Source organism: Sylvia atricapilla, chromosome 2, assembly GCF_009819655.1.
Source record: "Sylvia atricapilla isolate bSylAtr1 chromosome 2, bSylAtr1.pri, whole genome shotgun sequence".
Classification (NCBI taxonomy): Eukaryota; Metazoa; Chordata; class Aves; order Passeriformes; family Sylviidae; genus Sylvia; species Sylvia atricapilla.
The window spans coordinates 27,040,924-27,067,169 of record NC_089141.1 but is presented as its reverse complement, the minus strand read 5'-3'; the positions used below and the strand labels follow the sequence as shown (position 1 = coordinate 27,067,169).

Genomic DNA, 26,246 nt, shown 5'->3' with positions numbered 1-26,246 from the left:
ACTGCCTAAATAAACACTCTGATTTTAAACTAATGGTAAGCCTTTCCAGGGTTTCTAAATATTTAGACCTTTAGATGTCATTCAGCAGCATAAAAATAAAATATTAAAAGTGTAAAAGTACTTCAGAGTACGTCCAAGCATCCTTGGGAGGAAAGAGTAATTATCTTTAACTATAAAATACACTTAATGTAGCACACACAAAGGCTGAGAATGAGACGGAAGAACAGGGATAGAAGTTGTGTGTTTAACCCATCAAACCCTGTTTGATCATCCTCCATCATCATATGCATCCCTCCATCATCATTGTTAAATCAGGACTGGAATAGGAAAGGTGAAGTAAGGAATTTTTTTCTCAAATGAAAACACTTCTTTATAAAAAGCTACTTAGAGCCAATATGCTCTATTCATTAATCCACCATCACATTTGCTCTAATGTAGAGGCTTTAATAAGTCTTTTTATTTACATCACCGAAAACTATAATTCCTTGTTCTTAGGCCATTGAATGGTCCATGTCCTGATCTTGGATCTGAACCAATGGCTCTGAACAAGGCCAGTCTCTGTGATGCCCAACTCTCACAGCTACACTTTACTGACCAAAGTGTGCACATGCTCCTCTACAGTACAGAAATTAATTGTATTTCAAGTCCCTGGTATTGTCAATTCTAGTAAATTGAACTACTTTTTTATATTTTTGTCTTTGATATCCTTTTGGTAATTTCCTTCTTAAGTAACTATAATAGGGACTTCAATGACACAAGGAAAATGTATATTATGGATTTTACAAAGATGTAGCTCTTAGGTGCAGGAAAAAAAAAAAACCCTCTTAAGAAACAGCAAAATTAGTAAAAGAAAAGTTCCATTGCTTTTGTTACTCACAACAAATAGAGAACACTGAACAGACAGGTAAATTTAAAACTCAAATCTTGCTCTTTGGAAATCACAGCATTTCAAGACCTATTTAATTAAACTCCTTATTGTTATAATCTTGATGTCACAGAAAAGAGCAACGCTTGCTTGCAACAGATTTCTTACATCAGCAGTTCCACAAGTCTTCTGCAGACTCCTGCATCAATCACAGCCTGGATTTTATCATTGGGGCCATCAGACAAATAGGACAAAGCCCAGCAGGCATCAGCTAATACATCTGTATCATTGACAAAGAGCAGCCAGGAAAGCACACTAAGACAAGGCGAAACCTGCAAGATATTAAGAGGAGATACATACAATTAAAAGGGCCAGAAGAGCTGTTATTATGTCAGCTAATTTTGTATGTCATTATTGGATTAGGCACTGGCATCTTAAGATTCAATACTCAGAAAATTTCAGACCACTTCTGTGCAGGACAAGCCTGGAGAAGCACGTCTCCAGAAAAGCACCAAAGCAACCCCTGAGCCTCTACAGAACCACATCTGCCAATGAAACTCAACTTGTTTACTAAAACGTGCCATGTGCTGCTCTACAGCAGTCAAGATGTGCAGAGTTTTGTTCTGCTATGGGACAGTCATCTCCAGTACGTGAACAGTAACAAAAAGTTACTAGGCACCTGTGTTAAAACAGTGGTTGTCAATGTCTGCCCAAAGGACTAAACAAAAAACTTCATCAGTAAGAAGCCCATCAAATATTTCACCATTTCTATGAAACATTCCTTCTCATTTAGATTAAGCTTCATCACCTTAAACTAGTAATCAAGCTAACCACAACACATTTTCTTTCAAGCATCTCTTACCTTGGCAAAATCAGGAGGAGGATTTTTCCCTCTGCAGAGGTTGGACAGAGCCCATACAGCATTTCGGGTCATAGTGAGACGATTCTGTTTTGAAAGCAATCTAAAACAAACCAACAAAAATTTCCACCCCTTGCTTTTAAAAATCGAAGCCAGGTAACCCCATTAACTGTGTGAACCATTAAATCAAACTCTTTTTAACATACACCAGGGCAAAATATGATAGGTTTTTTTATATAAAAATATATCCTAAAGAAAAATCATCCTTGATGGCTACTAACACACATGCTAGATACGGGAATCTAGTATCCCAACAAGAACAGTAAACATTACACTAAATTTCACTCAAATGCTCAGACACTGACATGGCAGACTAACAGTCAAAAAGGAGCAGGAACTGTGACAAAATTACTCTAAGGAGGAGGACATGCAGGTAGTTTTGAAGAGTACTCTCGCAGCCAAACTGCATTTTTATGTCAGTCTCAGAATGAGTCCCAGTTTGGCCTAGGAAAATGCAGAAAGGCAAGACCTAATTTCCCCACAAGTGTAACAATTCAGTTTCTTTTTCTCATAGCCATCTCCCACTGTACCAGTGTCTTTATGAGAGCACAGGAGAATTCCCCTGCTGCAGATTCTGCAAAGGACAGAGACTGAGTAATTTGGACATGACAACACAAGATGGTGTCATTGTTTCAGCAATAATATGCTCCTTAAGCAGAGGACCATCAAGACAATTAGCAAGCTAGAGAAATGACATGCAATGGGACGTCAGTGACCTGGATTTGTTCAGCCTTATGAGGGGATAGTGTAAGAGGAGATAAAACGGCTGCCAACAACACTCTAACAGGTGGATACAGAAAACAGGAAGCCAGATCCTTCTCAAAAGTGCACAGTGACAGGACAAGAGTCACCATCATGAGGTAAAACTCAGAAAATTCTGATTAGGTATCAGAACACTGTGTTTCATCACGCCATGGTCAAATACTGCAACAGGTTACCCCAGGTAGTTACGGAATCTACTTTTGATGTTCCAAATTTGACTGGTTAAGTAGTTGAGCAATCTAATCTGATCTCACCTGCTATGAAGAAAGGCTTTGACTAGATGACCTCCAAAGGTACCTTTCAACTTAAATTATTCTGTGACTCTAAAATAAGCCCAGACATCCACCCACACCGTAGTAAAATAAAACAGTTCCAGTTTAGCTGCTTCTAAAACATGTTTCCATTTTACCTTAATTTAAAAAGTAGTTCAGGATTCCCCGTTAAAAACTCTGATTAGTCCACCATAAAAGAAAACAGTATTATTACTCTTCAAGGCGAACCCCAAATTTCAGTCTTATCAGGCTCAAGTAAAATTCCGGAAAACATATTAAAACACACTTACTGCAATAAAGGGGGCAAGATATTACAGTCCAAAACATAGTCTCTGCACATAGTGCTGTCTCCAGCAATGTTGCCAAGAGCCCATACTGCCTGCAACGAAAAACAGAATAATAATTGCTTTTATTCTCAAAATGCCACCAGTTTAACATATGTATTAGAGTTGGGAGATAATCTGTTCTCACTGTTAGATCCTGGACAACATACAGAAGGGGAATGAATGCATTCTGGTTGCATATTACATGTATACACTCAAGCTCGTTATACGAATCAGAAATATTTAGGGAGATCTAAGAAGAATACCATAACAGCAAACATGTATGTCTCCAGAGATTGTGCAGGCAGACATACCCTTGCTCTGTCCACAATGTAAGAGATGAGCTCACCTCCACAGGCTTAGGAACATTCTAATTCTACACTCCTTGTTCACAGCTAATTCAAAACCAAATGTTTGTAGAATAGCTCAAGCAAGTCTGTATCTACCCAAAAATGTTTGTGTGGAACAGCCCATATATTAGTATTCACCACGAAGCCATAAAAGCATGCATTGTTTACACAGTCACAGATAAAAATGAGAATCTATGTTCAAGATAAACCAGTATTCAGAATCAAAGAGTTCAGATGGGCTGCAATAAAACTGTGAGACAGAACCAGTGCTGCTGATTAAGTCATATGCATGGCAAAATGTGAGGGTTCGGACATCAGTACTACCCCTAACTTCATTTTGAGAAGATCAAAAATACCAGAATTAAAGCAGCATGAAATCCACCCTCTGAATTATGACGAGAATAAAAAATTTAATTGGTTTTGATTTATACATTTGGGCCAAGTGGTGTTTTTATGCCACTGTCCACCAGTATAAGAGCTATAACTTTAAAAAGTAGAAATAGTCTATGTCAAGTATAAAAGCAATTTTATGAATTCCATGCAAATTACAAGATTTTGTAATTTGTTGAAGGCTATGTATTTCGCTGCAGTAAAATGAGTTATAGTGCATAACTATTTCTCCAATTGAACAAAGCAAGTTCCTCACACAAAATAAACATGTTCTTCCCTCTCTATATATCTATGTTAAATAAAATGCCCCTCTAAAAAAACTGACAGAATTGCTGATTTTTTTATCTAAAGGAAACTTTTTGATAACATGAAGTAAACACAGTTATTCATTTTTAATATGGTATCAATTAATTTAATGCATTTGGTTTCTCCTGTAACATGTTTTTAAACAGTGACAAAAAGATGCTACTTTAAAAAACAAGTCTCCAACCACTCTAGAGGCCTGAATCCACTAGCAAACCGTTCAAAATGAATACAGCTAAAACCAGAAGTATATACAGAATGTAGATAGATTTCAGCTTGCTAGACACAAAATAAAAAGGCTCCTCCTCTGTGGCAGTACTACCAACAACAGCATAGGATCCGAGCCATTAAACTGCAAGTTGTGAAGAGAGTAGGCGACTGTTCTGGGGAAGGATTACTTTGTTTTGTTTTCCACTGTTTTCCAGGCTTCTGCTGTCAGCCACAGTCAGAGGCAGGGCACGAGACTATACTGACCTGTGCTATGAAACAGCACAGCCACTACTGCTACACAATGTTTTCCCAAAACCGATCTTCATCATCATTTTTCATTCTAATTCTTTTTGTTTTTACAACTGTCGTGACAACAGTTTATCTAAAAAGCCTAACTTTGGGTCTGGCAGCCTCTTGGACTCAAGGCACAGAAGACAGCTACCAGAAAAATTTAGTTTAAGAGACAGAACATATGCTACCTCCTGCCAAATGTCACTCATGTTAGAACGTTATGGAGCCACACCTGTTCCTCACCCCAATATTTGCATTTCTACAGCAAGGAGAAGTCGGAGGAATGAACCAAAGATTTCAGACAGTTCTAAATAAATTTGTGAATCTTCTGAAAACACTTTGGGAGGAGAAGTAGTTAGAATTTGCAATAATTCTCTTTCACTGAAGATGTGAGTAATTTTGTATGAAGACACAATCTCCTTGCCCAGACACCCTTACACAGGTAATAAACAAGGAAGCCCTATTTCATTTGTCTGTGGTCTTTGTTTCTGCCACTATAACAATATCTATTTATAAGGTTGGTAAGAGTGATAATCACTTAATCCAAGAATCCATTCTGACCCTGAATGACTGACTGGATTTGCAACAGCAAATCTCACATCAAAAGGTCTGACCAGAGAAGTCAAACAGCACCCCTGCTTTCCTATCCTTAATTTTTTTTTTAAGGCAAGGAAAGTGTGGCTGAGTAGTCTGGTATCATAGGACCTGGTAAGAGATGTCACAAGAAATCCTTGTAATGCTTATTACTGATAGGACACAGGATGCCAATTAATTGAAATACCTTTAGAAAAATATGCAATGTTTCATTCAATAAGATATCTTTCCTTAGGAAATTACTTCAGCTCTTCAGATAAGTAAAGAGCACAAGTCAAGCTCATTTAAACTCTTCCCATCAAACGCTGCCATAAATACAAAGATCTGTCATGGTTTCCACAAACACATGAACAATGACAAATTTCTTCAGGGTTTGTTTGTCTGCATAATGTTCAATGATTTCCATTTCCTCTTTTGTGCACTCCTCAAGATGCAAATACTTGCCACAACATTTTGGCTTTGGTTTCACTCTACAGAACTCAAATGTTTTCATATTCATTCCTGGCTACTTGCAGATGTAAAAGCATATTTAATTCCATTAAATTTTACAGCTTATTCAATCAAAAAAAAAATTTGACTAGAAAAATCCATTCCGGTACCTCCTAGTATCTAAATTCCAATTTAAAGATGACATTAATTTTCATATTTGTAGCTTGATTTCTTAACCCACATCTTAGACAGAAAGCTGTGTGCAAACTGAAAGTGCAAATGTTGCCTTGGTAATTGACAGCACCTATTTTTATACACTTGTATAAATTTCCATTTATTGCTAACAGTAGAATAAAATTTGTTGCAAATCTTCCATTTATTTTACTCATCACTGAACTCCAGTGTTTTTTCCTTGCAGTGCTGGACAACTTCAGTAGTCAGTAAAAGCCAAGTGCAGGTCTTGTAGAGTACTATTGAACCACATGGTGCCTTCTGTGAATAATCCATGCACTTTTTGACAACTCTCCACGTTCCCTTGGATTCTGAAGATTCTTAGCCATTATTTCTTTGGATATTTAAACTAAGGGTTTAAGCCAATCACCAACAGTATGCAGAGTTTGCCTCTCAGTGGAGAAGAAATATTACAAAGAATCAACACTTCCTCAACATTTGGGTGCTGACTTGGGAAAAGGATCCAATGCTGAGATGAAGATGGTGAAGACTAGCCTGCATATAAGTGTGATTGACTAAGTGAATACAAGGAAGAATACGAGAAAGACACATTCCTAGGAGATGACTGCTACTATGTCCTAACACAGAAAACATCTTTCTTTCCATTGCTGGGATGATTATAGCTCCTTCATCTCACATCCCATCCCACAAACAGAAAGTAGCTCATTCTCACACCTGGACTGCTTGCCCTGATTTTGATTACCAAGAGCTTGGTAATAGGACAGCTGATGTAAAAGCCAAACAGAGCCTGGACACCAGAGCCACAGGTCAGCTCTGCCAAGCAAGTGATGGTTACCAAAAGGAATAGCAATACAACTAGAAATGGAAAAATACTGAGGGAGAAACATACTGGTTGCCTCAGCTGAAAATGCAAACTTCTCCAAAGGGGAGCAGGGCAGCCAGGGATGCTCATACACCACCGGCTGTCCAGCAGAGCACAGTGACACATCTGTCACTGTGAGACAACCTCGATCCTCCTCGACAGGCAGCACAATGCCTTGCATGGGGTTTTGAAAGAAATACAGTGTTCATCAAGGAAAGCCAAGTAGACATCTGAGTTTCAAGTAGTGCAGCAGGGGAAGTCAGGAAAGAACTGCAGGTAAGACACTGCTGAAACCACATCAACCTTAAGCATGTCTAAAGGGCTTTGATGGAGTCTTTGTATATAAATAATTTCAGGCAGGCAGATAAAAACTTCTAGATGTCTTTTGGAAGAAAAAAAACATAGCAAGTGGAAAAGGGCTAGGACATATACCACTGACTAAACCTAAAAATCAGTACACCAAAAACAGAAATGGGGAGAGGCAGGGAGATGTAACGAAAGTGTTTTTCATAAATAATGCAGATGTAGATAAACTCAATTTCTCTGATGGGAAAAATGGTTTGACCACTGACCCCAGAGAAAGACTGACACACAATGCAAGTCATGAAAGAGTTAAAGGACAGTAGGCTAATTAAATGAGGCCTGCAGAGTTTAATGAGAAACAGATCTTGTAAAAGCACATAAGGTATTTCATTAATATATGTGTTGCTTATTAAACATCGCTCTAAAGATTCCCTCACAGACTTCTTGAAACAGCTGATTTAGAATCTTCACTAGAGTCAGAAATCAGCATATGCAAAGGGAAAAAAGTGTAAAATTAAAACTGGCTTATAAATATGAGAAATACATGTTGGGAACACTGTGATCAGAAGATAAGGTACACTGAAATCTGTTCCTAAGCCACCACTAAAGGAAATTAGAAATGTAAGACAAAGTAAACACGTAGATCTTTATAACTGACTTACTATAAAACAACAGCAGTGGATAATGACTAGGCAATAAGTAAGATATTATACATATTTTTTGTTTATGCTATGCTATATATCCAAAATAATGTTATCACCTAACATCCTTTCTATAGAATTGCTATCCCAATTAGAACAAAGAATGACTTCCTAAACACAGCCTTCAATCATTTTCTCTCTTCATCTTTTACTATATAATTACAGGGTTAGCTTCTGGCCCCTCTGTCCTGAACACGTCGTTAGATTTTCTGTATGTTCCTGTATTTTTGTCATTTGTTGCAAATGTAGTTGTTTGCAAATAATAATCTTCACAGTATTACTGTGAGACATAATTAGGATGATGATTTTAGGAGAAAACCGTAGCCAAATACCACCTAGTTTCAGAAATCTAACTTGAGAACTTCTGATCAGACCTGCTCAAAACACAGGCCTAACTATAAAAATCACTGCTGGGCTGTCCTCAACTACAAAATGAAAAAGAAACAGTTCCCCTTGAGCACTTAAAAACGCCAGAACAAGTATCCACTTACTGAAAACTGAGAGAAGAAAATCGTCCCACATCAGACATTAAGCAGTAGAAACATTTCTGTCACAAACCTACAGTCAGCTTAATTGTATGAATTTCTTCCCCATTCTCCTCCATGCACTATAATTTGTTCCAACTTTAACAAACAGGGTCACAGTATGACAAATAAAAGCCTCCTTTACTACCCACTCATCTGTTACCATGGCAACAATCTGTGCATATACTGAATGAGACAAGAGTCATCTGGAAAAATACTATGCAATTGTGTACTACTGCTATCCTGTAACAGTGAAGTACAAGAGAGAACTTCTCAGTGCTTATATGCGTCTAATTTTTATTTCAGATGATACTATGGTGAAGTGCTAGGGGCTTTTTAAAGTTGGTGGGAAAAAAGGCAGAATTCCTCGTTTGTTGGCCAGCATTAAATCCCAAGTTAGTTGTGAACAGGGCTGCAATCTCCAGAGGTGCAGCACAGAAACTCACTATGAAACACTGTTAAGTAATACTTGGTCATTATACACTTTCCTTCTTCAGCACAGCTTACCAGGGAGCAATTTGTAACTGGTACTTTGAGATTACCAGTAAGAGAGAGACCGTGAATTTGGCAGCACCTGAACTGCATGGAAGAATATCTTCCAGTAATGACAACCGTGCCACTCTGCCTGCTTGCAATCTGAATTTTAATATGCCAGCAGTTTATTAGGAGGCAGGGAGGGGGGAAGAAGCCAGATAAACTACTTAACTGTGGCCCCTAAGCTCTTCCGTTAATTCACTCATCTAAAGATTGAAAGCTGCACAACTTAATCTAAACAGGTTTGTTCTTCCCACCTGCTCCCTGAACATTAGCAGGGAGGAGAACAACCTAAAAAAAAAGGCTAGTTAGCTCTAGCACAGAAGATCAATCATTAGGAGAAAAATAAGTAAGAGTAGCCTTTACTATATACAGAGCACCAATCATTCTGCAGAACAGCACTCTTCAAGTCATGGCTGAATTTGGAAAGCAATGCTACCAAGTTCAATCCCCAAAATACAAAATATGAAAGGCTCCACACAGCTAAGTCTGGATGGATTTTCACACGGGTGGAACACAGCATTTACCTGCCATTTTGGAAGTTCCCTATCACATTTGTAATTTCTACAACATCAGACTTAACTCCTCAAAGCTAAAGTAATGGACAAAAAATACTTCTTATTTTCTTTAACATTTTTTCAAACACCTGAATCCATTCCTCTTTAAAAGCCTTCTCAACAATAATTCAGTCTGAGACAGAACACTGAAAATGGAAAGATACAAAGTGGAGTAACTTGAAAGCTACAAGCAACTAAGAAAAAAATCTGTCTTGTGGAAAATGTTAGGCAACCTTAAGTACAGGTGGTACATTCTGAGCCAGCTACAAGAAAGAAAGGCAAGTTACACAAAGCAGTCCAATGTTTATGAGTTGGGACTCCTCCAATCATGCATCTCAATACAGCCAAATGCAAGGTCAGACATCTAGGAACACAGAGTAGAGGTCACACTTACAGGATGGAGAACTGAACCCTGGAAGTCAGTGACTCTGAAAAGAACAATGGATCACATTGGGTAATCAGCTTAACCTGAGCTCACAGCCAGCTCCTGTGGCAAGGAGTTCGCAAAGACACTGGATATTTACACACCGAAGTATTGAGCAGAAGTGGAAATGAGGTTCTATCTCTGCAAACAACAACGCTGAAAGAGTGCTACTGGAATAGCCAGGGCTTGTCATTTCACCACCACAAAAAGACACTGAAACTAAGAAATGTTCAGCAAAAGGTCACCAAAAACCCAACCAACCACCATAGAAATATTCTCAAAATGAGAATTCAGTGCTTAATTCCATTTACTCAAGTAAAGCCTCAGCTACGGTCTGCAAGTAGCAATAGGAAAAAACACAGAACTTTCTAATGGAGTAGAGAATGTAACAAAAGCAATACCTGGACCCAAAGCTAGTCAAATTTGTAGAGTAAAGGTACATACTTTCAAGTTAGGAATAAGATTGGCTGAAACTAAATTTGTTAACATCATTAATGTTTCATCACCCTAAGTATTCAAAGCAAGACTGTACGTCTGAAGTACATCTTTGTTCAAATATAAGTTACAGACCTCAAATGGCAGCTACTGAATCAAATGTTTGGTCTGTGCTTTATACTGATCCCTGTGGGCCTTGAAGAATACTCATCTGTGCTGTAAGGAGCTTGGAGAGCAAACCATAATTTCCACTCATGCTTTATCTTCAGGAGAAACAGGCATGAACTTTTCATAACTAAAGTAATTATTCAAAAAAGGCTCCCTGAATTCCTCAATAGACAGAAATATACTAACCTGTTAAAGAACAAAATTAAGTACCCCATTAGCAATGGTTAAATATATAATTTCCAGGAAGAGAAAAATACAATACTTGCTTAGGCAACTTAACATGTACTAAACACAAAGCAACTGTCCTGCAAAATTGCCATATACTGCATTTTCTCTAAAAGCTTTCTTACAGGATAGCCTTGTTCCTTTCTAGAGAAGGGGAAAAAAAACCAACAAAACACCAAACAAACAAAAAGTCAAACAAAAAAGTCTCCAATTCCACAGATTACACACTCACAAAATTCAACGCTGTTCTCAATCTTTACCTGTTCCTGTACATCTTCAAACTCTGAACTAAGCAGCTCTATGAAGATGGGGACAGCTCCTGCTTGGATCACTATTCGAGTCTGAAGGGAATTTCCCGAGGCAATATTTGTCAGAACCCACGCAGCTTCAAACTGAAAAACAAAATACAAGTCAGTTTACTAGGGGTTTTATATGCCACACCAAACATGGAGACTAAATGTCTTTTTAAACCAGAGAGATCTGGCAGATTTTTACTAATTAACAGACAATTTGCAAAGAATCAGAATCATGTATTTAAGAGTTATCACTATCACTTGAAACAAAAATTTGCAGCAGTTCCTTATGAGAACATCAGGTTTGCGGTGGGCTTTTCAAATCTCTCTTTTTTGCTATGCATTTATGTTATCTTTGTCTATTTTACTGGCTAAGAACCTGTACACAAAATAATGTGCTTTCCCACATGACATGACACCTGCATTCACTGAATCACCAGTGATATTCCTGAAAATGCAGAAGACATTGTTTGACAAAACATCATGGATATGAAGCTAATAAAAAAACTAAAAGATATTTAAAAAACCCCCAACCAAACAAAAACAGATTTCTAAAAAACAACTCCAAGTACTTTCCTCCAGCTCTGGTGATCAGTACTGATGCCAAATGTTATTAGTGTAAGATAGTGTAAGTTTTTATTCATGACTTGAAGCAAAATTGAGATCCTGAACTAACACTTTGCATCTTTTAACTGTTTTTGTCATTTATTATTTTAATCTTAACTTGCAAAAGCACTACCCTTTCAAGATGAAATGCAAATTTTAACCCTACCTGAGACCTCAGAAAACACATCCTCTAGAAACTCACACTGGAGTATGCTTCTGCATGCTTTCAGCCCAAAGAGTGTTACACTACACTAGCAACTTTCCATCTTATCAGATACATTCAGAATCTATAGAATTCAAAGACTGCTAGAAGTGGAATGAAAAGTAAAACCAACAAATAGTAAAAATGCAAAGTTGTAAGCCATAAATGACCAATTTTGACATTACCAAAAGATGCTGATCCAGCAGTATTCCAGTGGAAATACTGACATACCTTCAAAAACTATCTGTCTCTGAAGAGCAGCAAGGACATATTTAGGTCTTAATCATAAAAACCACTCCTGCTAAGGAGTTGCATCAAATCCTGAAATGTGCCTGAAATAAGAACTCAAGAATTAAGCCTAGACTTCTATGGCTTTTCATTTGTGTTATTAAAAACTCTGTGTTTGAAAATACAATTAATTAATACAATAATTAATCCTGCCCTTCTGATCAACTGAACATTCTAGTAAGATGTGATCAGAATAAACGATTCCAAAATGCATCACTGCAATACACAAGGAGTATGGGCTGCAAAATAAAGTAGAAACACACAAAGTCAAAACTGCAAGATTCATCATTAACGAACAAGAAGCAAAACAGTGTGACCAGAGCCTAAGGCCAACATAAAAAGTTGTATTCCTATAATTTTTCTTTCTCTGAAGTGAGTATCCAGTGTTCTGTAGTACATTATAATATAACTATTACTCATCTTTCAACAACAGATGTTTCTTATCCATATTTTCAAGTTTGTCCTCCAGCTTCCTACTAGTATCACCACCTTAAACAATTCACAGCTTGAAGACTCTCACTGTCTCCAGTGTAAGTCACAGAAAGGTTAGAGAGTGACAGCTTCTTTCCTCCTTCTCTGTGGACACCTGATGCTCCAGGATGTATAAAATAAGGAACAGTCACACGTTAATGGCAAAGACAACTGTGTGGTGCTGTTCCTTTTTAAGATTCCTCTCTCCACATGAGACAAATGTACTTGTCCATGTAGGGCTAAATGACCCTGAAGAATCAGGGGAGGTTTTTAAGTCTTCCATTCACCTTGAGTAAAAACAAAATAAAGGAATTCCTAAGAAATTAGGCCTTCCCATCACTGATCTTAGAGGCCCAGTTTTTACAGGATATTCCATTGACAATACAGAAGAAAAACAGACCATAAATTCCCATTAAGTTCTAAATTCATTATCATGGACGTTGCCATATTCAACCCACCCTACAAGCAGCTATAAATTGTATTTCACTGTCTCAGAATGAGTTGAAAATCTTTTTCTTCTACAGCTAGGCCTAGAGTTAGAAATGCCTAAAATGCCAAGCCCAAAATAGTATTTTTGGAAACAATGACAGAACAAACACAAATATTAAAAAATGAGGTCCAGAGAACTTCCCAACTGATCACAGCAAAAAGTTCTATCTGTAGACCCTAAACTGCAAAGTAGGCAGAGAGATTTAGCAAGATGGAGGAAAATTACCCAGGTAGAATAAGAGTAACATACTCAAGCATGTATGTTCACTACTTTCCAACGAAGTCTTTAGGACAAGCTTGCACATTTCCACTCTGATTTTTTCTATTTCCATGTAAAAGTAAGGCCACAAGAATTGCTTCCATTTATCTGCCTGTCTTAGATTTCTATGCTAGACCCCTACAAATAATATAAAGCATTCTGCCGGGGGGGTTTCCTCACCCGAGATTTAGACTGTTTAAAGTCCTTGGCCCTCTAAAAAGCCCCGAGTCACGTCCGTGTAAGAAAGCAGAGTCCTCAAGGTTTGTTTTCAGGTTTCTCGTGTTGTTTATTATTTGGTATCTCAAAATTTTCTCTGCTCCCAGCCGAGGTCCGGACAGCAGCTGGGACACGAGGCGACTGCCCCACAGATGGGATGTCCCCTAACATTTATACAGATAATTACGTACTAGTTATTTACTATTTTGTGCCAATGCCCAGTGCCCACACCAGAAGTGACATTCTACTTTGGTCCAATCTACTCTAACTACTTTGTGCCATCACCACCCCAGAAAATGGAGGATGAGGAAGAAGGAGAAGTACATAAGGTACCACCCAAATTCCACCATCTTGTCCCCATTTACTTCTATTCTAAAAATTCTAAGACTATTAAATTCTACATCATCTACTGTGCTAGACTACAATTTTCACATCCTGGAAGTTTGTAATTACTTCTGCAATGGTGAAAGCTTTTCCCATGGATCAAAATCAAACCCGGTGTCTCCCTGGGCTCTGTGCCAAGGTCTCCGAGCCCCCTCGACCTTCTCCACACCCCCCTGTCCAGGGCTCAAACTCCCCTCCTCAGGTCCCAGGCCATCCAAGGGGATGTCCTGGACTCCAACACATTCCATTATGGGGGTTTTTTTTGGGTTGGTGGGGGGTTTTTTGTTTTTGTGGGGTGGTTTTTTTGGTTTTTTTGTTTGTGGGGTTTTTGTTTTGTTTTGTTTTTTTAATATCAAATAGCTACAAAATTTCCACTGAAGTTGCAAACCAGCCAGCTTAAATGTGATACATATTCTTAGTTACTTTCCTCAGATTCCTCAAAGGAAGCTGACAGACCTCTGGAATTCTGTGGATAACAATTTGAAAAGTAAGACCTGTAAATGCTTTCTCTAATGTGTAAAAAAAATTTGTATTTTTTTTGCATATTTCCAGTCAACAAAATTTGGATTTTACATGGCATTCACAAACCTGTTGCCTTATGCATTTTGAAAGGACACTGACTCTAATCTAAGTATTGTATTTAATGGTTACACGTTAACACATTTTTTCCTTAACCAGATAAATTGTTTTCTTTCCCTTTCCATTAGCAGAGAAAGACTGACCAGAAAAATGGACAGCTGGAAATCAGACAAAGGTCAAAAAAAATTAACCACCATTGTAGCACACATAATTCAGTTTTTTCAAAGCACAGTAAGGTTTCCAGCTTTCTATGCTTATCATTACAGATTGTGTTTCTAATTCTGAATTTTGTTTTTACTTTAATCATTAATTAAATCCTAATTCCCAAGATTTACAACTGCCTTCAATTCGTACAAAGAAGACAAACATTAAAGTTCAGGCTAACAGCTTTTTATCTGTTGAGTTCCAAATTTCAAGCTCTATTTTTGCTGAAGTCTGAAGACGCCATCCTATCACTCAATGCAGGTCAGACATTTCTCTCTCTCTCACTCTCTCTTCTGTCCTGCACCCAGAGGTCTCACCAGAAATTCTGAAGGTAAAATAGCTTTTTTAACACAGTGAAGAAAGAACAAATCACTTATTTTTTTCCTATCAAACTTGCATCACCAAATGTTTTCCTAAACTAGAAAGACAGATACATTTATATTTTTATACCTGTAATGTACAGTTTTCTTTTCGCTTCAGGAACTCCACAAACCTGGCCACCACTCCTTGTGTGCTTATGACTTCATCTATTGGAGGATTGGGTTCTGTTTAAAGTAAGAAGTTACATTAGATATATTGATTTCTTTGTAAGGAAATTCTCTATTATTGCATCAAAAACAATATCCAGTGACATACTGACTGCTCTTTTCTTGGAATGTGTTCTTTTTCTACAATACATCACTAAAAGGCAACAGATTCCTAACTTGTCAACATAAGAAAGCTCCAGAGTTTTGAGGTAATAAGATAACATGATTCAATGCACTGATGCACTCAGTAGTCCAGGCAGACTGATTTCAGAGCAGCAGCCCTGTGCAGTCATTCTGGCATGTACACGTGAAGAAGAACTTTGGTATATCAGCATGTTTGGGCCACAGAGACTACAACATTTAAACTTCCATCCAAGAGGAGATATCACATCTGCAACACTCAAAACAGATTTCAAAAAAAGAAGTGACTATTACACATATCAAGCTGACATTGCATCAAGCAGAGCTTGACCCAGAAATTTCAGAGTGAAACTCAATTTTTATTGCTATTGTCAAAGTAAAACCACATGCTAGGGAGGCTTCTGTGCTTTTCTCTACTCAGTAATTTCAGCCCTTACCTTTAGAAAGCAGCTTTCGGAACTTCTGGGTGGCTGAGAGCTGCTGTTCCGGACTATTGGAGAAAATCATCTCAATCATATCAGCAGTGATGACTGCACTCTAGGATTTAGATGGGGAAACAGAATGAGGGTGGATAGAGAGCAAAAGGGGAAAAATCTGGAATTAGCGACAAACAGGTTACATTTGCTAAACCAGTATAAAGTTTATTTCTTATTGAAGAAAAACTTAGATAAAACTATTAGGGACAACAAGGGAATCATTATATATGTACATCTACATAAGGCATCATCATTCTCAAGTGCAATTTTGCTTTACTGAAAGCCAAAATTCAAATTTTGCTCAAGAAATGGCAAGAAAATTATTCTTCAGAATTTTTCATTGCTCTTCTCTCCCTTCCTCTAAAATAAATGTAAAACTGTCAGCTTTAACAAAAAGTAATTATGTTAGCATTTAGATTTCCCTAGCATGTACACTTTGACTTACTCTCTTACACCAAAATGCATAGGACCTGTCATTCTAGAAGAGTTGATGAACCTAATGCTTGTTATCAACATCAAGTAGAGGTATTAAATTTTCCATAATACTGATGGGTTTCTAATAATATTACTAAATTAAATCAGCAACCTTTCCTATGCTAGATAAAATCTGACATTCTGCTCACCACACATGCACCCATGTAAAGAAGCATAAGAAAAGTTGGATTTTTTTCTTCCACTTCTAATCTAAATTTTTAAATACATCTGATCTCAACCCTTAGACAGACAGGGAGACAGATGACAGTGCTGAAAATACTTAAACGTTGTCTCTAACAGCCAACAGCTCCAACTGTTAAGAGCCTGAAATTAATGGCATTTAACACAGCAAACTGTGTAATGACTCTATCTATCAATTAGGCAAAATCCTTTCCTTACTTTTTACTCTCTATTTGTTTAATATAAACTTCCAACAAATGATTAATGGTATTTAGGACTTGTCTGATATTTGAATACTATCCTGAAGAGAAAACCCATATATTCTATCTACCATGCTGTTTATAGGCATTTCTCTGTTTCATAGTAATTTTCAAGATCATATAACCACCAGAAGCTCAGCCTGATTTCTATGGAAACATCACTTGCATATTCTGAATACAGACACTATGAAGATCAGCAACACTTTTAAGTGGGAACTGCACTTGGCTTAAACTTTTCAGTTTAAACCCTTACCATTTTTCTTTCCAGGGAGAAAGTAGAAAAGTCTAATTCTCATAAGAAGTATTTTTCTGTAGTTTTAAATTCTAGCATGGAAAGGATTCAAGGCCTCATGCAGACAGTTAAGCCAGGTCTAGCAGTGCTCCTAACACTTTGGTTAAAACTGGTGCCACTTGAAAGTCTACTAAGAAAGACTTCCACTGAGCCCCTTTTTAACTTCATAAATTTCAATAACACACTGCCTGATTTGTACTTCCATGCTTCAAGCAGTAAGAATTTCAGATTAAAAAAACTCTGGGTAACAGCTGATGGAATCACCTCTAATGGTGAACACTAAATCCAGGAAGTGATCAGCCTGCCAGGACAATGACATTTTATTTCATTTTCTTGAGCACATATGCTGAGAAACCAGCCGCTGTATATCCCTAGCATTTTTCTCTCGTGTAATCTGTTTCTGGGTGGTTCATTGTGACAGGTTTTAGAGTCGTCCGTCTCTGAACGCATTCTTCACATCATTCTGGAATTTCATTCCTGTCATGTTACTGCACAACACACTTGCCCAATTTCAACCAACACTGTATTCCTTTCTCATCACTTACAGAAGTCATCTCCATGTTGTTCATCTGAGCCTCATGGAAGCCTCCATCTGACATCACTTCCTCCTCCGCTTCTTCCTCAGCCGTTGCAACATTTCGGCGTTTGAACAACTGAAGAGAGAAAGTATTTAACATATATATATATATATATATATAAAAAAAAATTTAATATAAATTACACAGCCAATACGTACCCAGCAGGTTGCATTTCATGTGGAGAAAGCTTAGCCATGGAGTAAATGAAAACAGAAATGTGCTAAAATATCAGTTCCTAGCATTTCTGGGAAATGCTCACTGATATCTCCTTCTCTTCTCCACCATCTGTCTCCATCTACAAGTTGTCTAGGTTCCACACCATTGCTTTCTTGCAGAGGATGCTGGTATTCTAAGACCTGATAAATTCCTGTGTATTACACATCTTTATGGAACACCTGCAGGGGTTCTGACAGTCGAGTTACAGTAGCAAAGAGGGCTTTGGAGGATGATTATACAGAGCTTATTATACTGGGATGAGCAGAATTTGGTTGCTAGGACCCAGAAAAAGTATCCAGTTTAAGATGTCATGAGAAGAGCTGGAGAGGCTACAGCTACCAGTCAGTTTTGTTCAAACCCTCATGGCTGCTCTGGCCAATGATAACCTTTAGTGAATGAGGAGCACCCAATTCTATGTCTTCTAGAGCCTGCAGAAGAGACAGTGAAGTGTGGCAAATGATTCTGATTTCAGACTGACTGTGTATGAATACGGAGGGCAGGAACAACTTAAGAAGGGGCTTGGGAGAAGAAGAGAGGCAGAGACACTGCAAGACAGGACTGTTTAAGGACTGGTCACAGAGATCTCAACTGCTGGGCATTACCTGCTCCTCTCTCTTTTGCTTCCGTAGCTGAAGACCCTCTTCCTCCCGCCTGCGACGCATCTCGTCAGGGTTTAGAGATTTGTTCTTGTAGCTCTTCAGCCGGAAATTCTCTTTTCCTGAGGTCGTCATGATTCCTTCACAATGTAATTAAAAAAAGAAAACAAAATTACTCTTCAACAACACATTATTTTAAATTCTGTGTCCACTCCTTAAACTTGTAGCCATGAACTTCCAGCTACTGCCCTCCTACATTCCATCACCTAACTTCCAATAGAACTTAGAAGGTGGAAAGTAAAATTTCACAGAATAATCACTTCGGTGTGCCAGTTCTTCACATCCCACCAACAAACTTTTATTTTATTTTTTTTTTGAAGCTTCAGAGAGTAAGTAAAATATTTTATTAAGAACTAAGGTCTATAAAGCAGAGTATATAGACTGGGCTAAAAAGAAAATACACTAAAATAATTTACTATTTCCCCACAGATAATCAGCCAAATTAAATATTCCTGCCTTTACTCAGAAGTGAAGGTGTCTTAGCTGCTTTTTAGCTTAATTCACTTTGCATGTCAGTACAGGGGCTTTTTTTTCTGCAGTTCATATCCAGTGTTTTAAGTTAATTCAACATAACCCTGTTGAAGAAACTTGAAGAAACCCTGTGTTCTTTCTATCCAGACAAGGCCTACAAGGAAATTGAAACAAAAATTGTAGGCCAAGATGGTTTAACCATTGAAAATGCTCAGTCCTGCAAAGAAAGCAGTGCTATTGTTCCCCTCCTCCCCACCCCCAGTCCCTAATCCTGCCACTGCTTATGCAGAGGGGCCTTTTTTCAGTCTGTGATTTCCATCTGTCTTATGTAACTCAGAGGGTCAGCACTTATAGCTGCCCATGACGATTTGCACATGTACAACACCACACTTTGGAGTCACTTAGCATAAAGCAGTAGGTGGAGAACTGTGCGGAAAGAACTCATCCCCCTGAGAGCAATGGGTGTGGATTAGGTCTCTACTGTTAGTGCTCCATTCTGCTGCTACTTCTCTCCTTACATCATCCTTACATCCTTTATATCCAAAAGAGGTTGGGAATCAAATTCTCAACATGTCAGTGTTTCCATGCATCTACACAGAGATGCAGAGTCCCCAACATATTGTAAATCCTATAACATAAAATTTTGGAAGCTGCACTATATAAAAAGTTATTCTACAGGACTTCTAAAGGTCTGTTTCGAATGCTCTAATGTGTTGCATTAAATAAGCTACCTACCTCAAATTCCATAAGCACAGAACCACTAGATGATAAATGATCTCCTGTGCACTTTTTACTTTAAAATGGAGCAACATGAGTCTATACAGATTCTCAACAGCTTAGGTTTCCTCTTTAAAATACATCAAATGTATATCAAGTCTACTTTAACTACTCTTCTTTCAGTTACCACAAAGAGTTGTAAGAGAATAAAAAAGGTACTCAAATATGCTTGTTAGAACCTCTTTTTATGTTGCCTCTACCTGACAATCATTTATAAGAACTCTGACTATCAGAATTGACTCTCACAGAAAACATTTCAGACATCACTTCAAATGCTACTGTATTCTGAAAAGTGAGATTTAAAAAAATGTTCAGGGACACAGAATTATACTTTGATTGTCAGTCAGAGATTGCACCGAATGCAACATAACACCTGAGCATATAGGTAAGCAATGCAGCAGCTTTATTTTGCTGAAAAGGCTCTCCTGAAATGGCCTTTTTTTTTAATAAAGGTACAACAAAAAGATAAATCTCAGAGAGCCAGAAGTCGCCTGCATCTTTCTTAACAGCTTTGAGACCTCTTTTTTCCTGCATTTACATGTTTGAGCTTCAAATGTTTGTGTTTCTTGCAGTGTGCTTGGCAATTCTATGCCCTTCACATTTTTAGTTTAAGTGACTACTACCTGTATATTAAACACACATACTATTTGAATAAGCCTGTGAATTTAACTGTAAAAAGAAGTTCAGTCAACAAACACTCAAAATTTCTTTCATTCCTGAAATATTTTGAACAAAGTAAAATAGAGAATAAGCAAGTTGACCTCAAACACCAGGTGAACAACCATGAGCTAGAAGGACACAAAAACAGCTTTGCAGACACTCTGATCATTCTGTCCCTGACCATGAATAAACACAGGCATACACTGCAGCCCAGATAACATCAGGCCTTTCATAGTGTTATTAATAATTATCCATTTTTGTCTGAAGTCTGTCTTCTCCAATTCATAAGACTGTATTTGCCTTTATTTGGGATTTCAGGACTTTGACAACGCCTTTGATAAACTTCTGTGGTCATTTTATACCTTCACTTTCAATACCTACAAGTTCTTAATTTAATTGAATTCCTGACAGGGAACATCTTCATCCCTTAATACTGAATTTCATCTAATTTCTATTACATAGCTTCCATGTAGTGTTCCAATGTTTCTAAACATCAATGACACAACAAACTTCATAATAAGCAAGTTTTCTTAAGTACATTCTTCCTTACTGTACTTATTAACCTAGTTTCCCCCCCTATCTCTCCATTTGCATATTGATTTTCTTTCAATTCATTTTGCCTCTGCCTTTAAGGTAGTAATTTCCATTTTCCTTTCATAGCTCTCTTAACCCCTCCTGTTGTACCTAAAGTCATTGTTTCACTTATTAAAAATACAGGTACAGGATTTACTTGAATTCTTTATCTGATATTACCACAAGCCCTCTACCCAACAGCTTCACAGGTATTATCTTTCTTACCCCCTCTACAAGCCATAGCTGCAGGTTTTGGCTATGCTCATCATATATTTCTGACTTTCAAGACAGCTCATTTGGCTGACTAATCCCTTCTTCTATTTCATGAGTAAACCGTACACTTTAATCCTTTCAAAATAGTATAATGTCTCTTACTTGGGAGTACAAACACCTACCACCAAATGACTGGGAAGAGAGTTTCTTTCATTAAAGGTGAAAAGATTAAATTCCCTTCATAACTGAGAAGTTACCAACCCAACTAGAGATGGGTTCAATAACTTGTTTTATAATAGGCCATCACTGGTAGTAAATAAACAAAATCCCAGCACATAGCCACATACGTGTTTCATAGACCTGTCAAACCTCTGTAACTGCTAAACCCATAGTCATTTTCTAAAAGTAAAAGTTCAGTTCTTAAATCCTGAACATATCTTAAAATCAATTCTTTCTTTACCATTCTTCTACTGGTTTCCTGACTACTGGTGAAAAACTCAACGAGTGCATCAAGGATTCCATCCAGCCCACACACACTGACAGCATCTTTGGACCTATTCAAATGTGTGAGTGCACAATGGCTTTTTAGGACTAAAAATGTAACAGCTCTATGTTAGTTGTTACAGTCATCCAAGGATTGTTTGCTATAAATCTTCTCCTCCATTTCTGAGGATGTAGCTTTTTCCCCCAGAGTAAACCACAGAAGCAAAACAACTTCAAATTGTCTCACTGGTCTTCAGCAGCTTTGGTGTGACTTAGCCAAAAATCTTTCAGTGGCCACTTTAAGTTCACCCTTGCAGCAAATAGCAAACCCTGGATCTTCTCTGCATTGTCAAAATTAACACTACTTCTGAAGAAAATCTGTGGTGGTTGTCATGGAAATGTTCTACCCATCGTTTCTTTCCTAAAGATAGCACAGTATTGTCCACATTTTTGATACTCCTGGGTATAGATAAAAACTTCTGGAGACCTGGTAAAGGAATTTCCATGGTGTATTTCTTGGGCTTTTGTGCAACATCACTCAAGCCCCATATGACATTTTCTCTTTCTCAGTTTGTCTGCCACAAAAACAAATTTAAGCAAAGTTAAACCCACTAACTATTCCTGAATGTCTGCATTTCCGTAAAGAAAACGCAATCCCAAATTTCTCTGCTGATTAAGGTAAGAACCTATTGACTGTGGATGTGTTCTAAGCACATGTTTCTAGGGGAAATAAGAAGTATCGCATTTCTCCTTGCTCAAGTCAAAGAAACTCTGAAGCACTGGGAAATACAGAGTCACTTACTGCCATGACCTACCTTGTCCCAAGCAATCATCTAAATAGGAACAAAAATGAACTCCCTGCCTTCTTAAATCAGCTATCACTGTCACTATACTTAAGGGCTTTGCCAGAAGGAATACCGTGTGACTAATACTCTTGGATATTCCACACGTCAGAGGTATTGAGATGTAGAAATAAAGCCCTTACAAATCAAGAGCTGCGTAATTTTATATATATATATAAAGTCTGTATTTTTTAGACATGTGAGAGCATATACGTACCATATATACATAATGAAAACAGCATTACCAAATACACTCCTGATATTAAAGACTATTAGAGACAGACTTTCCTTCTTTGCAAACAGGGGCAAGAATAAGGAAAAAACTGTGTTTCAGAGTGCAGCTCTTTACATGACACTCTGCCTCACAATGGGAATAAGTCAGAAGGGGAAGACTTGAAAAATAAAGGCAGAATAGGAGTTTGAAGAGAAACAGTGTGATAAAAAATTATCAAAATACCCAAGATCTGCCATACTATGAGAGCACAATTCCTAACTGAGGCAGTTGTCAGAAGGAAAGGAGTCACTGGAGGCAGACTTGGGAGCTCTGCTGTGCTGTCACACTGCTGTCTCTCCTTTGCCGCCAGAGAGACAGGGAAAAGGTACAAGAGGCACTGTCAGCCCTGAAAGGACAACTCATGTTGGAAATGGCCCTGTCAAGACAGAACTCCAAGCAGTGAGAGAAGCTGGAATTATTCAAGGGAAGAAATGCACAAAACCTTTACCTTCAAAGATTTTACTTTGCTTACTGGCTCTGCTGTGAGATTCCAGATGTCCCAGAGAAGAAGCTTCTTCACAATCACACTTCTTGACATCAAGCCAAATACCTACAGCACAGCCTGGACAGATGTTTAAGCAATTCCCTGAGCTCTAATTACAGCACACATCACCTTCTGACACTCTTCAGTGCAAGACTAGAAAACTTATTCAATGTAAAAAGCCAACGTGAAAGCAGCACTTGGTCATTCATTGTTTTCATCAGCACACTCTCAAAAAAAAAAAAAAAAAATCAGCATTTTGGCCACAAATGTGTCTGGGTTTTTTCCCTAAAAAGGAACTTTTTCCCAAAGTCCTTCTGATTTGCTTTTTGGTAATTCACAGGCAACAAGTCAGGATGCTAACAGAAGTATTTAAATCTCATGGAAGTAAATGATCAGCTTTCTTGGAGAGGACAGACAACAAAAACCCTTCATAATAAAAACATGAATACAGAGCATAGAATGATAAAAATATCAACTGGGACTAATGCTATTTCCCTGGAAAAACTTATAGAGCAAAATCCCACATTTGGCAGCATCATACAGAGATGGAAACACATCCACCACGTCTCTATACTGGTGACAGTGTTATCTGAGAGAAAAAGGAAAATCAAGGAAATCATCAGATTGACTTCTCTCTTCATGGCTGTCTCCTGTCATTTCAAAAACCATCTCAGCCAATTAACACTGATGAGGTTGTGCCTACTTCTGCAAAATTATTTGACAAACCATACTGACTTGAAGGGGTCTGTGGGAATGCCCATCAGCAGGAGACCCATATCACCTGAGGGACGGGGCTGTTACCTTGTCCTCAGATTCTTGTAAAGCTCAGGATATCTACAGCAAAGGATATTTATTCATCTCCACTACAAAAAGCTACTGTTCAGGTAAAGCACGGCCAATTTCCAAGACTTCTGCTTACTTTCCTGTAGCTGTAAAAGAGGATTGGGAAATATGTCTCACAGTCACTATAAAATTAGCAGTAAAGACCTGTAAAGTAAGCTTTGCTGATGTATCAACCCTTAGTGCTAACAAGGAAACAAAACAATCCTGGGAATTTCATTTTCTGTGGTTTATGAAAGCTGCAACAGCCAAACAGCAGGGATCCACACTCCTAGGGCAACCAGCATACAAGAACAATGGAGAAGAAATGGAACCACCACCCTGTGCTATCCAAAAGGCCAGAAGATTAAAGGAACTTCAAATGTAACACAAGAATTGTAGCCAAACATGAATAGAACTTGCATAGCCTTGAAATACAGTTCATAGTTCAGGCTTTAAAATACTTTCTGTTAAAAACTGGTATTAAGAAGTAACTGCTGCCCATCTCCATATCTTTCATATCTGCTTTATTTTGCAGCTTTCCTAGTCCTCTCAGGGCTTTTCCCTTGCCCAGTGCTAAGCCTTAATTCACAATTGTTTCTGTTCTAACACTTTTATAACACTGAAAATAGCAAAACAAGTACTAACCCACCTAATCTGTGGCTAATTTGGCATGTTCAAGCTCTAGACCACTTGGCAAGCTGGACTGGTTCTTGTTTAAAAATAAGAATAATCTTAAAATAATTAATACACAACCTAAAAGACAAACAACATTGCACAACACAGAATGTGATACTACAGACAAATCACAAACTTTAATATTGACTATTGCTCACAGGCAAAAAAAAAAAAAAAAAAAAAAAAAAAAGGAGAAGGAAATACATTGCATCTGAACAATGTTGAGACATCTCTGTCAAATCTGCAGGGATGTCACATTGTCACATTTCAACACCTCATCCTGACTTTCTCATCCACAAACATAAAAAAAAGGGCTGAAAAGTTGGCTAAAATAAAGACAACTACTATATCAAAGGTGTTTCTGCAGAATTACTGATCTTGAAGGGTACATTGATTATATCTCCAGGTAACATTCAGAAAGATCTTCTGGCCTGACAAAAAAAAAGTACCTATTTTTTAAGAGATGTACATAAAACCAAGCCAACACCAACTCGCCAGGCTCCTGATCTTCATTACACTAAAAAAAAAAATCAAGGAAGTTTATTTCAGTAGTATACTTCATTTTATGCTTAAAATAAACAACCACTAACAGAAACAGAATTACCTGACACTTGGTGCTATCTCAGAAACTGATCTGGCACATCAGTCTGGATTACTAGTTAAATCCACTGACAGCCACAGAACTGGACACTTAATTTTTAAAAGTCTGATGATTGTGTGCCCTTTTTTTCCCTCTTTTTCAAAGAAACACTGCTGAACAGATTAAGAAGTAATGCATTTACAAGGTTTATTGGAAGAGGGTTTTAGCAAGGGGATAGGCACAATAAAAGATTATATACAGTGTATCCAGCACTTCACTATACATTTACTACCATGAAGATATTTACAAGATGTTTTGAATTCCATTTTTTAAAGGTCCATTTTGACTTAACAAGGCAGCAGATACAGCTTTAAAAAGTTCCAGAAAGCTTTTAACTTGAGTGAGAAGGCAAAAATAAAAAAAAACCTGCCAAAGCCAGGGTGATTTACAATGAAAACATCTTCAAATTTGTTATCTGAGACTTTCTGATTTGTGTTGAAAACACGAAATTCCTTTTTGCATTCAAAGATGCTGCAGTGCAATAAATCTGTTTAAATTAAAAAACCCTCACGTTCATTTCTATAATCCCACAGTCCACAATCAACCTGAAACTAAAAGGTCCCATAGTCATAACACAAAGCAGCAACTGATAGAGAATTAAACTATTCAGCCACACAGGATTATATTGACATTAGAAAAAAAAACAAAAACCCTCACATTAATGTGCTCATCCACAAGAAACAAGAGAAGTGATTATTCCTGTGTGCCAAATGAAAATGGAATCTGTTTTTCTTTTAAAGAGAAGATACATTTGTATTTTGACCAAGATACCAGTACATCCTCCCTGCACTCACAGAATGGGCTGGCCAACTATGTATTTTCTTTAAGGTCATATCCAAAAGAGGGACTGCTTGAAAAACTACATTTGACAGTCATCTGTCAGAAAAAAAGATCATCCTAACATTTCC

The 26,246-nt window shown here is 37.7% G+C and overlaps 1 protein-coding gene across 2 annotated transcripts in view; it reads right to left on the bottom strand.

The window, feature by feature from the left end:
* The window catches only part of KPNA1 (karyopherin subunit alpha 1), a 58,863-nt gene that overhangs the window by 27,689 nt on the left and 4,928 nt on the right, over positions 1 to 26,246 (bottom strand). Inside the window, exons 1-9 of one of the 2 annotated variants that reach the window (XM_066341177.1) lie at positions 23,166 to 23,439; positions 18,371 to 18,504; positions 17,520 to 17,627; positions 15,730 to 15,829; positions 15,075 to 15,169; positions 10,894 to 11,025; positions 3,109 to 3,197; positions 1,728 to 1,827; positions 1,034 to 1,197 (exon numbers count right to left, since the gene is read on the bottom strand). In XM_066341177.1, coding sequence (XP_066197274.1) covers positions 1,034 to 1,197; positions 1,728 to 1,827; positions 3,109 to 3,197; positions 10,894 to 11,025; positions 15,075 to 15,169; positions 15,730 to 15,829; positions 17,520 to 17,627; positions 18,371 to 18,499 — 917 coding nt within the window. In that variant the 5' untranslated portion in view covers positions 18,500 to 18,504; positions 23,166 to 23,439. Of the gene's footprint in view, positions 1 to 1,033; positions 1,198 to 1,727; positions 1,828 to 3,108; positions 3,198 to 10,893; positions 11,026 to 15,074; positions 15,170 to 15,729; positions 15,830 to 17,519; positions 17,628 to 18,370; positions 18,505 to 23,165; positions 23,440 to 26,246 lie in introns of those variants that run through there. The other variant, XM_066341176.1, reaches the window with a different exon arrangement.